The 13,867-nt window shown below is 43.5% G+C and overlaps 1 protein-coding gene across 7 annotated transcripts in view; it reads right to left on the bottom strand.

Moving 5' to 3' along the window:
* Positions 1 to 4,582: 4,582 nt before the first annotated feature.
* ZNF333 (zinc finger protein 333) overlaps positions 4,583 to 13,867 on the bottom strand; it is a 30,645-nt gene continuing 21,360 nt past the window's right edge. For 6 of the 7 annotated variants that reach the window (XM_032265923.1, XM_032265920.1, XM_032265925.1 and 3 more), the window contains 5 exons: positions 10,039 to 10,127; positions 9,268 to 9,394; positions 8,428 to 8,526; positions 7,784 to 7,860; positions 4,583 to 7,294 (listed from right to left, as the gene is read on the bottom strand). In XM_032265923.1, coding sequence (XP_032121814.1) covers positions 6,197 to 7,294; positions 7,784 to 7,860; positions 8,428 to 8,526; positions 9,268 to 9,394; positions 10,039 to 10,127 — 1,490 coding nt within the window. In that variant the 3' untranslated portion in view covers positions 4,583 to 6,196. The remainder of the gene's footprint in view (positions 7,295 to 7,783; positions 7,861 to 8,427; positions 8,527 to 9,267; positions 9,395 to 10,038; positions 10,128 to 13,867) is intronic. The other variant, XM_032265922.1, reaches the window with a different exon arrangement.

Here is a 13,867-nt window from a genome sequence, read left to right as displayed (position 1 = left end):
AAGATCCAACAAAATACCACTAGCCAGATTAATAAAAAAAAAAAAGAGAGAATAATCAAATAGATGCAATAAAAAAAAGATAAAGGGGATATCACCACAGATTCCACAGAAATACAAACCACCATCAGAGATTACTACAAACAACTCTATGCACATAAACCAGTAAACCTGGAAGAAATAGATAAATTCCTGGACACTTGCACCCTCCCAAGCCTAAACCAGGAAGAAGTCAAAACCCTGAATAGACCTATAACAAGGGCTGAAGTTGAGGCAGCAATTAACAGTCTACCAACCAAAAGCAGCCCAGGCCCAGATGAGTTCACAGCCGAATTCTACCAGACATACAAAGAGGAGCTGCTACCACTCCTTCTGAAACTATTCCAAACAATACAAAAAGAGGGAATTCTTCCCAAATCATTTTATGAGACCAACATCATCCTGATTCCAAAACCTGGCAGAGACTCAACAAGAAAAGAAAACTTCAGGCCAATATCCATGATGAACATAGATGCAAAAATCTTCAATAAAATACTAGCAAACCCATTGCAATAGCACATCAAAAAGCTTATCCATCACGATCAAGTAGCCGTCATCCCAGGGATGCAAGGCTGGTTCAATATATGCAAGTCTATAAACGTAATTCACCACATAAACAGAACCAAAGACGGAAACCACATGATTATCTCAATAGATGCAGAGAAGGCCTTTGACAAAATTCAACAGCACTTTATGCTAAAAACTATCAATAAACTAGATATTGACAGAATGTATCTCAAAATAATAAAAGCTATTTACAACAAACCCACAGCCAATATCATACTGAATGGGCAAAAACTGGAAGCATTCCCTTTGAAATCTGGCACTAGACAAGGATGCCCTCTCTCACCACTCCTATTCAATATAGTATTGGAAGTTCTACCCAGAGCTATCAGGCAAGAAAAAGAAATAAAGGGTATTCAATTAGGAGAGGAGGAAGTCAAATTGTCTCTATTTGCAGGTGACATGACTGTATATTTAGAAGACCCCATCGTCTCACCCCAGAATTTCCTGAAACTGATAAGTAACTTCAGCAAAGTCTCAGGATATAAAATCAATGTGCAAAAATCACAAGCATTCTTATATACTAATAACAGACTTAAAGAGGGCCAAATCAAGAGCGAACTGCCATTCACAATTGCTACAAAGAAAATAAAATACCTAGGAATACAACTAACAAGGAACATAAAGGACCTCTTCAAGGAGAACTACAAACCACTGTTCAATGAAATAAGTGAGGACAAAAACAGGAGAAACATTCCATGCTCATGGTTAGGAAGAATCAATATCGTGAAAATGGCCATACTGCCCAGAGTAATTTACAGATTCAATGCTATCTCCATCAAGCTACCAATGACCTTCTTCACAGAACTGGAAAAAGCCACCTTAAACTTCATATGGAACCAAAAGAGGGCCTGCGTAGCCAAGTCAATTCTAAGTAAAAAGAACAAAGCTGGAGGCATCACACTACCTGACTTCAAACTATATTACAAGGCTACAGTAATCAAAACAGCATGGTACTGGGAAAAAAAAAAAGAAAAAAAAAAAAACAGAGATATAGACCAATGGAACAGAACAGAGGCCTCGGAGGCAATGCCACACATCTACAACCATCTGATCTTTGACAAACCTCACAAACACAAGCAATGGGGAAAGGATTCCCTGTTTAATAAATGGTGTTGGGAAAACTGGCTAGCCATGGGCAGAAAGCAGAAACTGGACCCCTTCCTGACACCTTACACTAAAATTAACTCCAGATGGATTAAAGACTTAAACATAAGACCTAACACCATAAAAACCCTAGAAGAAAATCTATGCAAAACCATTCAGGACATAGGCATAGGCAAGAACTTAATAATTAAAACACCAAAAGCATTGGCAACAAAAGCCAAAATAGACAAATTGGACTTAATTAAACTCCAGAGCTTCTGCAAAGCAAAAGAAACAATCATTAGAGTGAATCAGCAACCAACAGAATGGGAAAAAATTTTTGCAATCTACCCGTCTGACAAAGGGCTAATATCCAGAATCTACAAAGAACTAAAACAGATTCACAAGAAAAAAACAAAGCCCATTCAAAAGTGGGCAAAGGATATGAACACTTTACAAAAGAAGACATATATGAGGCCAACAAACATATTAAAAAATGCTCATCATCACTGGTCATTAGAGAAACGCAAATCAAAACTACATTGAGATACCATCTCACGCCAGTTAGAATGGCAATCATTAAAAAATCTGGAGACAACAGATGCTGGAAAGGATGTGGAGAAATAGGAACACTTTTACACTGTTGGTGGAAGTGTAAATTAGTTCAACCATTGTGGGAGACAGTGTGGCGATTCCTTAAGGACCTAGAAATAGAAATTCCATTTGACCCAGCAATCCCATTACTGGGTATATATCCAAAGGATTATAAATCATTCTATTATAAGGACACATGCATACGAACACTCATTGCAGCACTGTTTACAATAGCAAAGACCTGGAACCAACCCAAATGCCCATCGATGATAGACTGGACAGGGAAAATGTGGCACATATACACCATGGAATACTATGCAGCCATAAAAAATAATGAGTTCATGTCCTTTGTAGGGACATGGATGAACCTGGAAACCATCATTCTCAGCCAACTGACACAAGAACAGAAAATCAAACACCACATGTTCTCACTCATAGGCAGGTGTTAAACAATAAGAACACATGGACACAGAGGGGAGCATCACACACTAAGGTCTGTGGGGGAGAGAACCAGGGGAGTGACAGTGAGGGATGGGGAGTTCAGGAGGGATACATGGAGAGAAATGCCAGATATAGATGATGGGGAGGAAGGCAGCAAACCACATTGCCATGTATGTACCTATGCAACAATCCTGAATGTTCTTCACATGTACCCCAAAACCTAAAATGCAATAAAATATTTTTTAAAAGAATATGCAAATTAAACCTAAGAAATTGCTGCATACCCAGTAATGTATCTCAGATTAATTTGAGTGACAGTACCACATTGCCAAGGATGTGAAGCAATGAAATTTTCATGCGTTGATGTACAAATTGAGGTATAAATGGTTTCAATCACACTAAAAAATTGTCTGGTAAGATCTACTAAAGCTAAAGATAGGCCTCCTCCAAAATCCAGCAATTCCATTCCTATATTTATACTCAAGAGAAATGAATACCTATGTCCACAGTATGACTTAACAAGAACATTCACAGCAGCTTTATTCATAACAAAACCTGCAGCATTATTCACAATAGCCAAGATATGGAATCAACCTAACTGTCCATCAGTGGATGAGTGGATAAAGAAAATGTGGTATATCAGGCCAGGCATGGTGGCTCGCACCTGTAATCCTGGCATGTTGGGAGGCCAAGGCAGGTGGATCACGAAGTCAGGAGCTCAAGACCAGACTGGCCAACATGGTGAAAATGTCTCTACTAAAAAATACAAAAATTAGCTGGGCATGATGACTTGTGCCTGTAATCCCAGCTACTTGGGAGGCTGAAGTAGGAGAATTGCTTGAACTGGGATCCTGGGGGCAGAGGTTGCAGTGAGCCGAGATTGTGCCACTGCACTCCAGCCTGGGCTACAGAGCAAGACTCCATCTCAAAAAAAAAAAAAAAAAAAGAAGAAGAAGAAAGAAAGAAAACGTGGTATATCTACACAATGGAATACTATTCAGCCTTAATGAGGAAGGAAATTCTGTCATTTGTGATAACATGGATGAACCTGAAGGACAGAACTCACATGTTCTTAAACAGAATGGAATTTTTAAATTGTGGTATATTCAGACAATGGACTATTACATGGCAATTAAAAAGAATAAACTACTGATGATGCAACATAGATAAATCCCAATGACACTATGTTAAGAAAACAGACAAAAGAAGGCTGTTTATGGTTCCATTTCCATGAACAGGAAAAACAAATTTATGGTTACAGAAGTCAGAATAGCAGTAACTTTTGAGGATGAGATGGGCCCAAGGGAAATTTCTGGGATGATAAAATATTTTGATGGGGGCAATGGTGGGTATAAAATTTTACACCCAGTGGTAGATATAAAATTCACCAAGGTGTACCCTAAAATTTATTAACATTTATGTAAGTTATACCTAAGAGTTATGTAAGTTATACCTATACTTTATCACTTATGTAAGTTATACCATAACATTTATGTAAGTTATACCAAAAAAAAAAGAACAAGTGAGAAGAAGTAAAAATGGAGACTAGTCCCCTGGGTCTGCCGCTGTAGAGAGCATCAAGCCCGATCACATGCCACCCAGATGACATGGAAATACCACCTTAATTTGCTAGGGCTCAGCTCCCTCATATGTGAATTGGGGATGATAACAGTACATACCTCAAAGTATCAGTGTGAGGACTAAATTAAAAGATGCAAAGCTTCAGGCAGTGGCTACTATCTGGTAATAGTAAATTCTAAATAGGTATTTACTATTATTATGATGAATGGTTGAATGTTCAGTAATAGGGAAAAGGATGATCACCTTATGAGAATAAAAGCAACAATTTGTTGGAAATGTAAAAAGTGTCAGTATCTATATTTCATTTCATTGATTCAAAACATATATGTATGTATGTATGTACATAAATTTAAAAACTGACAGACAAAGATTTTTCAGCAATCCATAAAAAATCATGGTGGGAGAGTTTAATATCTATCTCAAAAAATGATAGATCACAGATCAATGTTTATAAATGTGTAGATGGTTTCTAAACACATACGCTTGATCTAGCAGACATCTGTAAAATGCGATACATTGATTTCAACCACCCATGAAGCATTTATAAAAATTGATATATACTAAGTGCATCAGTTAGGGATTATATTCAGCTGAAGTAAACCCCCCACCAAAAAAAAAAAAAAAAATCTTGTACCAGTAAGAAGTGTGTATTTTTCATATGTGGGAGATCCAGAAATAAATAGTCCAGGGGTGCTGCAATCACACAAATATGTCAATTCCATTAAATACATTCTAAATATTTTTTAGATTAGGGAATCAAGATGGCTGTCACTTCCAGCCACACTCTTCTTAGCCTGTGGCTTTTACCTTTACGGTCACAGGAGGGCTCCTCTAGCTCTAGACATCAGGTCTGCTTGTCCAAAGGGCAAGAAGTGGAGAGACATGGCTACATGAGGCCATCCCTATACAACAACTTCCCCAGAGTGACATCCAGTGACTTCTCATATTCACACTAGCCAGGACCGAAGGAAATGGCCTGCCCCTGCTCACAAGAAGGGCTGGGAGATGGAAGCTTTTTTTTTTTTTTTTCTTTTTTGAGACAGAGTTCTCATTCTGTTGACCAGGCCAGAGTGCAGTGGCAAGATCTCAGCTCACTGCAACCTCCACCTTCTGGGTTCAAGCAATTATCCTGCTTCAGCCTCCCAAGTAGTTGGGATTACAGATGCGTGCCACCTAACCCAGCTAATTTTTGTATTTTTAGTACAGACAGGGTTTCACCATGTTGACCAGGCTTGGTCTCAAACTCCTGACCTCAGGTGATCCACCCGCCTCGACCTCCCAAAGTGCTGGGATTACAGGTGTGAGCTACTGTGCCTGGCCGGCAGATGGAAGCTTTTTAATAGTGCACATTACCAATATGAACAGAAAACCCAGGTTCTTTTCTAAGGAGGAAGGGACAATTTTGGCTGATGGCTAGCAGAATAAGCCACACCAGACCTAATAGCAAATCTCGGCAAATACCTAAGACTCAGTAACAAAGAAGCCACATACTCGCCTCACCATGTAATTAAATTAGAAACCAACAAAAAAACAGCAACTAAGAAATAGCCATATAACATGCAGGAACCTTCCAGAATGACAGAAACATTCTATATCTGGAATGAGGTGTTGGTTACATGCATGTATGCATCTGTCAAATTCATCTAACTGTACACTTAAGATGTATGCATTCCATTATGTCATTATACCTCTATGAAAATATATCCATGTATTAGTTTTGAAAAATCTAATTCCAAATAATAGATAGATCAGACAATAAATGATAATGGAGGTTGACAATACTTACAATTAAACAGAAATGAAAATATTATGTATTGAAACATGGGATGCAGCTAAGGGAGTATTACGATGGAAAGTCATAGCCCCATATGTTTATATTTTTACAAAATGGAAGTTAATTAGCAAGGGGCCCACAGTATGGATGAGACATTGATAAAGGCAGGCTGCCATTCCTGATGTTCTCTCTTCCCATGTGGGTTCTTTTGTGTACAGTGAGTGAGGAGCTGTGCCTGAAGGCTTTCTCACACTGATTACATTGATAGGGTCTCCCGGCACTATGTGTTCTCACATGTACAATAAGGTGTGAAGACTGACCAAAGGCTCGCCCGCATTCCTGGCATGCATAGGGCTTCTTGCCACTGTGAGTCCTTGCATGTTTCCTGAGGGATGAGGGCTCACTGAAGGCTCGCCCACATTCCTGGCACACATAGGGCTTCTCTCCAGTGTGAGTTCGCATGTGACTCTTCAGAGTTGAGAGACGGCTCAAGACCTGACCGCAAGTCCCGCACTCATACAGTTTCTCCCCTGTGTGTATCCTCTTGTGCACATTCAGATGAGTGCTCGTCCGGAAAGGCTTGCCACATTGGTTGCACTCATATGGTTTCTCTCTGGTATGGGTTCGCAGATGTGTCTTCAGTGAAGAGTGTTCCCTGAAGGCTTTCCCACACTGGCTGCATTCAAAGGGCTTCTCTCCAGTGTGAGTTCTCACGTGGCTCCTAAGGGATGATGGCTGATTGAAGGCTTTCCCACAATCTTTACACTCATAGGGCTTCTCTCCTGTGTGGTTTCTCTGGTGCAAAATCAGGTTAAAGTTCCTCGTGAAGGTTTTCCCACACTGACTACATTCAAATGGCTTCTCTCCGGTATGAGTTCTCATGTGTCGCCGAAGATTCGAGGAATATTTGAAGGCTTGCCCACATTCTTGACAGTCAAAGCACTTCTCTGCAGTATGAGTCTTCTCATGCCTGATAAGGTCAGAGCTGTATCTGAAGGATTTTTCACATTTGTTACATGCATAGGTTTTATCCCCACTATGGATTTTCTCGGGCACAATTAGGTGAGCACTCTGGAAGAAGGAATTTCTACTCTCTTGACATTCATAGGAGGCCTCTCCAGCATGAATTCTCTGGTACTGGAAAAGTGGTTCAATGCTGTTAAAAGGTGTCTCAAGTTCATGATATTTATAGAGTTTTTCTCCAGGCTGAGGTTGCTCCTGTCGATTAAGGAAAATGTGAAGACCAAAGGCCTTATTAGATTGAGATATTCTCCCCAATGTGAAATGAATGTAAGAGAAACACAGTTCTACATCTGAAACTTGTACCATTTACTGAGTCCATATCATTTCTACCCAGAGTTCCCTTAAGTGGAACAGGGTGGATACTCTGTTGCAAAGAACTATCTTTCATTACTTTCATGGGGCCTCTTAGGTGCAGAATTTTTCCAATTTCTTTTAGGCCAAATTAAGTCTTAAACACTTGGTATCTGTGTCATACCTATGAAAATGTTTGCCTGTAGGAAGATGATCTACGTTTAGTTTTCCACCAGTTCATGACATTTACAGACTCTCTTCCAAGAAACTTTCTCCTGGGCAAGCACTACTTGCCTTGAAACTCTCTTGGCTCTTGGGCTGCTTTTCTAATTTACAGCAACCCCAGACTCATCCTACTATAGAGAACCAAGAGTAATCCCTGGAAAGTCTTACCCCTTTCATGCCAATGGACAGAATCTCCGTAAAAGTATCTTGGCTAGGAATTGCCTCTTGGGGCTGAAGTTGAGGTTCTGAAATGAATTAGGGAAGAAAATGTTAAGTGCGCAGGGAAAGAAACTGTGGGATCAAGGTGAATTAAAAAGTAAGCAAGGCACATGTGGACTTTTTTTTCCAAATACTGATCCTAAATATGGGAAGAAATTACAAAGACAAGGAATGTATCTAAGAGTTAAGGAAAATTTTAAGGTATTTGACTAGGTGAGAAGTTATGTAATCAGAGAAACATGGGATGGAAATAGTAGGTGATTTACCAAAAAAGGATTCCATGAAGATTGTAACCTAATGTTGAGAAAAAATATTAGCAAGAATGTACAGTGGGGAGGAAATGGATAAAATATACACATGGAAATATTAAATATGAAGAGAAAGTAGGACAAATCTTTCTAGAAGATTAATGTAAAGTTTCAGAGATTAAACAGGAAAGGGAAAAAGGAAAGAAGGTGACATTTAATAAGGGAGCTCAATCAAGCAGCCTTCTCAGTCAAGTGTATGTATAGGTTGCCCTGATTGACAGTTTCCAAACTGGACACTTCCCTTATTGACCAGAGATGATGCTCACCTGATCTGCCTGGGCTCACCTGGACAGGTGTCTGAGATGACTCCCCTCTCAGTGTTCCACTGCTCTCCTCTTTGCTCCAAATCAGACGATGCATTGGGTTTGCGCAGTTGATCACCTGCTCGTGAGAAAAAAACGCCATGTTGTGGGAGGACTGTGCCATGCCATGACACAAGGACTGATATTAAGTCTTTAGGGGCTCTAGAGATGGGAGTGGCAAAATGCATGTGCCTAAATTCTGATGGACACAGCCAAGCTCTTTCACTGAGGAATTAAACACAAGTTTCCTCACTGGGTCCAAGACGACACTGAGGCTCTCTGGTCTACAAAACTAAGGGCCTAGCTCAAGAATACATTTGAGAAGTCTAAAAGCTTTTAATCACAGAGAGACAGAGAAGCGGACAGATCTTCATTCCATACAAAGCCCAGTAGACTGAAAGCCTCATGAGGGTGGGAATTATCCGTTTTTCACCTCTAGGTTTGCCAGACTTGCACAGTTCCCAGAGCTATGGTTACTGCATAAGCATGTGATAAAAAGACAAAGACTTGGTCAGGCACGGTGGCTCATGTCTGTAATCGCAGCACTTTGGGAGGCTGAGGCAGGTGGGCCCCTTGAGCCAAAGAAGTTCGAGACCAGACTGGACAACGTGGCAAAACCCCATCTCTACCAAAAAACATGAAAATTAGCCAGGTGTGATGATGCACACCTGTGGCCCCAGCTACTAGGGAGGCTGGGGTGGGAGGATCAGCTGAGCCCAGGAAGTGAAGGTTGCAGTAAGCCAAGGTCACACCTCCCACTCCAGCCTGGGCAACAGAGCAAAACTCTGACTTGCTCTGGAAAGACAAGGCAAAGCCACCTTACCCACAGAGGCCAGGTTCCTGTAGTTCTCCAGCATCACATCTCTATACAGGCTCCTCTGAGTAGAGTCCAGAAACACCCATTCTTCTGGGGTGAACACCACAGCCACATCTGCAAAGGTGACTGGTTCCTAAAACACACATCCATCCCGGCTCAGCCAGGGACCGCCCCTACCAGTACGCCAGAGGATGCTGCAGGCTGGCAGGCCTGGGGAAGCGAGACCCGAGGCAGAGGACTTTCAGTCTGGGGGTTCTGAGATACCCCAGAATCTGCCCCTTGGCTCAGGACTCTGAACTAGAACTCTTCTCTCTACTCGCCACTCCTTAAGCAAGAACAGCAAGAGGTGATAAACTAATGTTGCAAGTCCTCGACCTCAGGACAGGACTTATCTATTGACAATGAGCCAGGACGTTCTTGCAGATTTGTCCCCCTTCTAGCTCCAGGGTCCAGCAGAGCTGAGCATGGTACAGGCAAGAGGGAAATATCTGGAAAATGACTCAACTCTTTGCTCAGTGAGATCATGGAGACCACAAAATGAGAATGGCTCACATCTTTGCTTTGTTTTCCCTCCCGGTGTTCGACAGCCTGGGGAGGGTCTGAATGGGGGGGTGGGATCGTGGGCCGGGCTCCCCCACTGACACCCACTGCAAGAAGTCCAGTCCCTGGAGGCATGGAGACCAACCCTGTGAGATAAGCCAGGCAGGTTATAGGAAGAGGGCAAGTCCAGCCTTTGGGCACAGCAGTGTTCTTTTAGAACAGGAAGTTCTTACCTACCTGTGAACAGGCGGTTGGCAACCCAGGAGCCATGGCTTCTTCCTCTACTCCGTCCTCCTGAAGCCAGGCAGGGTCCCCTGTGGACACAGTTAGGGGAGAGGGGAGGAGGCATGAGGGTTGGTGCCTGGCCTACTGGGCACACTCACAAGCCCCAAGCCTGGCAGTGAGTGATCACGTGTACACACATACACATGCATATGCACACACTCAGAGACACACACATGGAGACACATATCTGCAAGCTCTTGCACAAGCATGCAGGCACACAATCACATGCACACACATACACACAGACCTGCACACATATGCACACACAGTTACATACCACATGCACTCGTGCACACATACAACATACAGACTGTAGCACACACAGACGTGCACGTGCATGCGCACGCACGCACACACACACCCACCCCTTCGTTCCATATCCCAAGAGCCATAGACTCAATAATTCACCAGAAGACTCCAAAGTTCCTATAGCACCCACCGCTGTCCCCAGACTCAGCTTTGGGACAGCTCTTCCTCCCTGGCTGTCTGGCCCCTTCCTCTGCCCCCTACACTGCAGGGCTAGTGGTGTCCAGGACTTACCACAAGTCGAGGGCAGATAAACCACAACCGCCCTGCAAGTCTCTCTTAAAAGGAAACTTACTTCGCACCTGCCTTCAAATCAACACCATCCCTCCCTCTGCACCAGGCATCCTCCCTCTGGCCTATGACAGACAAGCAAGCAACTCTCAGATCACTCCTCATTCCCTGCATCCCTGCCTCTCCCTCCAGATGGGACCTTTCCTCTCACTTTTTTTAATGTATACTTTGAGTTCTGAGGTACATGTATACTTTTGAGTTCTGGTGTACATGTGCAAAACATGCAGGTTTGTTACATAGGTATATACGTGCCATGGCGGTTTGCTGCATCCATCACTCCATCATCTACAGTATGTATTTCTCCTAATGCTATTCCTCCCCAATCCCCCACCCCCTGCTGTCCCTCCCTAGCCCCCCACCCCTCAACAGACCCCAGTGTGTCATGTTCCCCTCCCTGTGTCCATGTGTTCTCATTGTTCAACCCTTGCTTATGAGTGAGAACATGCAGTGTTTGGCTTTCTGTTCTTGTGTCAGTTTGCTGAGAATGGTGGTTTCCAGCTTTATCCATGTCCCCTCACTTTTTAAACCTGACCCACACCCAATCCCTAACCCCAAATGTGTTTTTTTTTTTGCAGCTGCCGTAACAAAGTATCACAAACTGAGTATCTTTAAAACCACAGAAATGTATCCTCTTGCAGTTTTAGAAACCAGGAGTCCAAAATGAAGGTGTCGGCAGGGTCAGGCCTCCTCTGAGGCTCTGAGAAGAGTCCTTCCTTGCCTCTCCCTGGCCTCTGGTGGTGGCCGCCGATGCTTGGGGCTCCTTGGCTGGGGGATGCATCCCTCTGACATCTGCCTCTACCGTCACATGGTCCTCTCCCTGTGTGTCTGTCTGCACATGGCATCTTCCTCTTCTCATAAGACACAATCATGTTGGATTAGTCTGCAGAGACCCTCATTTTCAATAAGGCCACATCCACAGGGCTAGGACCTCAGCATATCTTTTTGAAGGGGTACAATTCAAGCCATAACACCCCACTTTTCCCTTGGGCTACTGTTCTGTCTCTTTATTCCCTATCATGGGCTATCTACCCTCTTCGCCCACTTCCTCCCCTCCCACTCATTTCCCAGCTCCACCATTCCAAGGGCTGCTCTGGAATCACCAGTGACCTCAATCCATGGTGGGAAATCCCACTGATGTGTGTTCATCATCTTCTATCTCCTGGGTTTGTTGTTGTTGTTGTTTTTGCTGCTGCTGCTGCTGGTGGTGTTTTGAGCCACGGTCTTTCTCTGTCACCCAGGCTGGAGTGCAGTGGCACAATCACAGCTCACTGCAGCTTCAAACTCCTGGGCCCAAGTGATCCTTCTGCCTCAGCCTCCCAAGTAGCTGAGGCTACATGTGTGCACCACCACACCAAGCTAATATTTTTAAAATTTTTTTAGAGATGGGGGGTCTCACTATGTTGCCCAGGCTAGCCTTGAATTCCTGGCCTCAAGTGCTCCTCCCACCGCAGCCTCCTGAGTAGCCAGGATTACAGTTGAAAGGCACTGCACCCAGCCAATCCCTCCTTCTTGTGGCCCACCCAGCCTGTGATCAGTGATCACAACCCAGCCTCCTCTTTTTCCTGTAAGAGCTTCTCCTCCAACATGCTGCTGGTGTCCACAGGTTGCAGACCCTCCTCTTCACGTTTTCCTCAATCCTCTGCCTTGGTGGGCAACCTCGCCCATTCTATGGGTGTCAATTCCCAAATCTGCATGATGAAGCCCAAATCTCCAGGCTGATTCTCACATATGAACACCAGATCCATGTATCCAACCATTGGCTCAACTCTTTCTGCCCATCTAAGGGAACAGGAATAGAATGTAGCCAAAATGAGGTCCAGAGGTCAGAGTTCCCAACCGAAGAGGATTTTTTTTCCAGGCCTGGAAACCTCATAGCATTTGCCCTGATGGGTTTTAACTTGTTCTGGATCCATTACCCCTTTTCTCTTCCAGTTTCTCCTTTTGAAATGGGAATGTCTATCCTATGCTTGCCCCATCACTGTATTTTGGAAGCAGATTGCTTGCTTTCTGATTTCACAGGTTTGCAGATGGGGAGGAATTTTGCCCCACCATAGACCACACTCTGAGTCTCCCTCCTACCTGATGTAGATGAGTGACATGATGAGATGTTGGATTCTCATGAGATCAGATGAGACTTTGACTTGATGGTGTTTGGATGAGATTTTGCACTTAGAGTTGATGCTGAAATGGATTAAAACTCGGGGGATGTCAGGATCACAGTGAGTGCATTTTGGGAAGGACATGAATTTGCCAGGACTAGAGAACAGATTGCTATGGCTTGAATTGTGTCTCCCTGAAAAGGGGAAGTCCTAACCCCCAGTACTTCAAAATGTGATCTTATTTGGAAACAGGATTGTTGTAGATGTAACAAGTTGAGATCACATGAGAGTTGGATAATCCAACAGGGCCCTTAATCCAACACAATGTTTCTCCTAAGAGAAGAGACAGAGACAGATACACAGAAGGAAGATCGCCATGAGGCAACACAGGCAGAGAGGGGAGGGCTGCACCCACAGCCAAGGAGAACCAGGGCTGCAGACCACCATCAAAAGGCAGGTGCAGGATCCACCCCCACCCCCCAACCCCGAGCCATCAGAGGGAACACGGTCCTGTCGACACCTCAATTTCGGACTTCTAGTATCTTAAACTATGAAACAGAAATTTCTGTTATTAAAAAAAAAATAGGCCAGGTGCAATGGCTCACACCTGTAATCCCAGCACTTTGGGAGGCCAAGGCCGGCGTATCACCTGAGGTCAGGAGTTGGAGACCACGCTGGCCAATATGGTTAAACCCTGTCTCTACTAAAAGTACAAAAATTAGCTGGGTGTGGTGGCACACATCTGTAGTCCCAGCCACCCAGGAAGCTGAAGCACAAGAATCACTTGAACCCGGGTGGCGGAGGTTGCAGTGAGCCAAGATCGCACCACTGCACTCCAGCCTGGGCAACAGGGCGAGACTATGTGTTAAAAAAAAAAAAAAAAAAAAAAAAAAAAAAAAAAAAAACCTCATCACCATCCTCCTAAATCCTGCTTTCCCTAACCATGTCCTCAATCTCATGAAGTGCTGTCCCTGTCTTTAATCAGAGACCTTACCACTTTCTGACACTCTATAGCTTCCAGCAACTAATCAGCATAAATAGTGATGAGGTCTCTACATGGCAGTAGTCACCCCCAAGCCCCTCTC

Source organism: Sapajus apella, unplaced genomic scaffold (genome assembly GCF_009761245.1).
Source record: "Sapajus apella isolate SASKATOON/1434 unplaced genomic scaffold, GSC_monkey_1.0 scaffold152, whole genome shotgun sequence".
Lineage (NCBI taxonomy): Eukaryota > Metazoa > Chordata > Mammalia > Primates > Cebidae > Sapajus > Sapajus apella.
The sequence above is the reverse complement of the archived record's forward strand: the minus strand, read 5'-3'. Positions and strand labels throughout refer to the sequence as shown.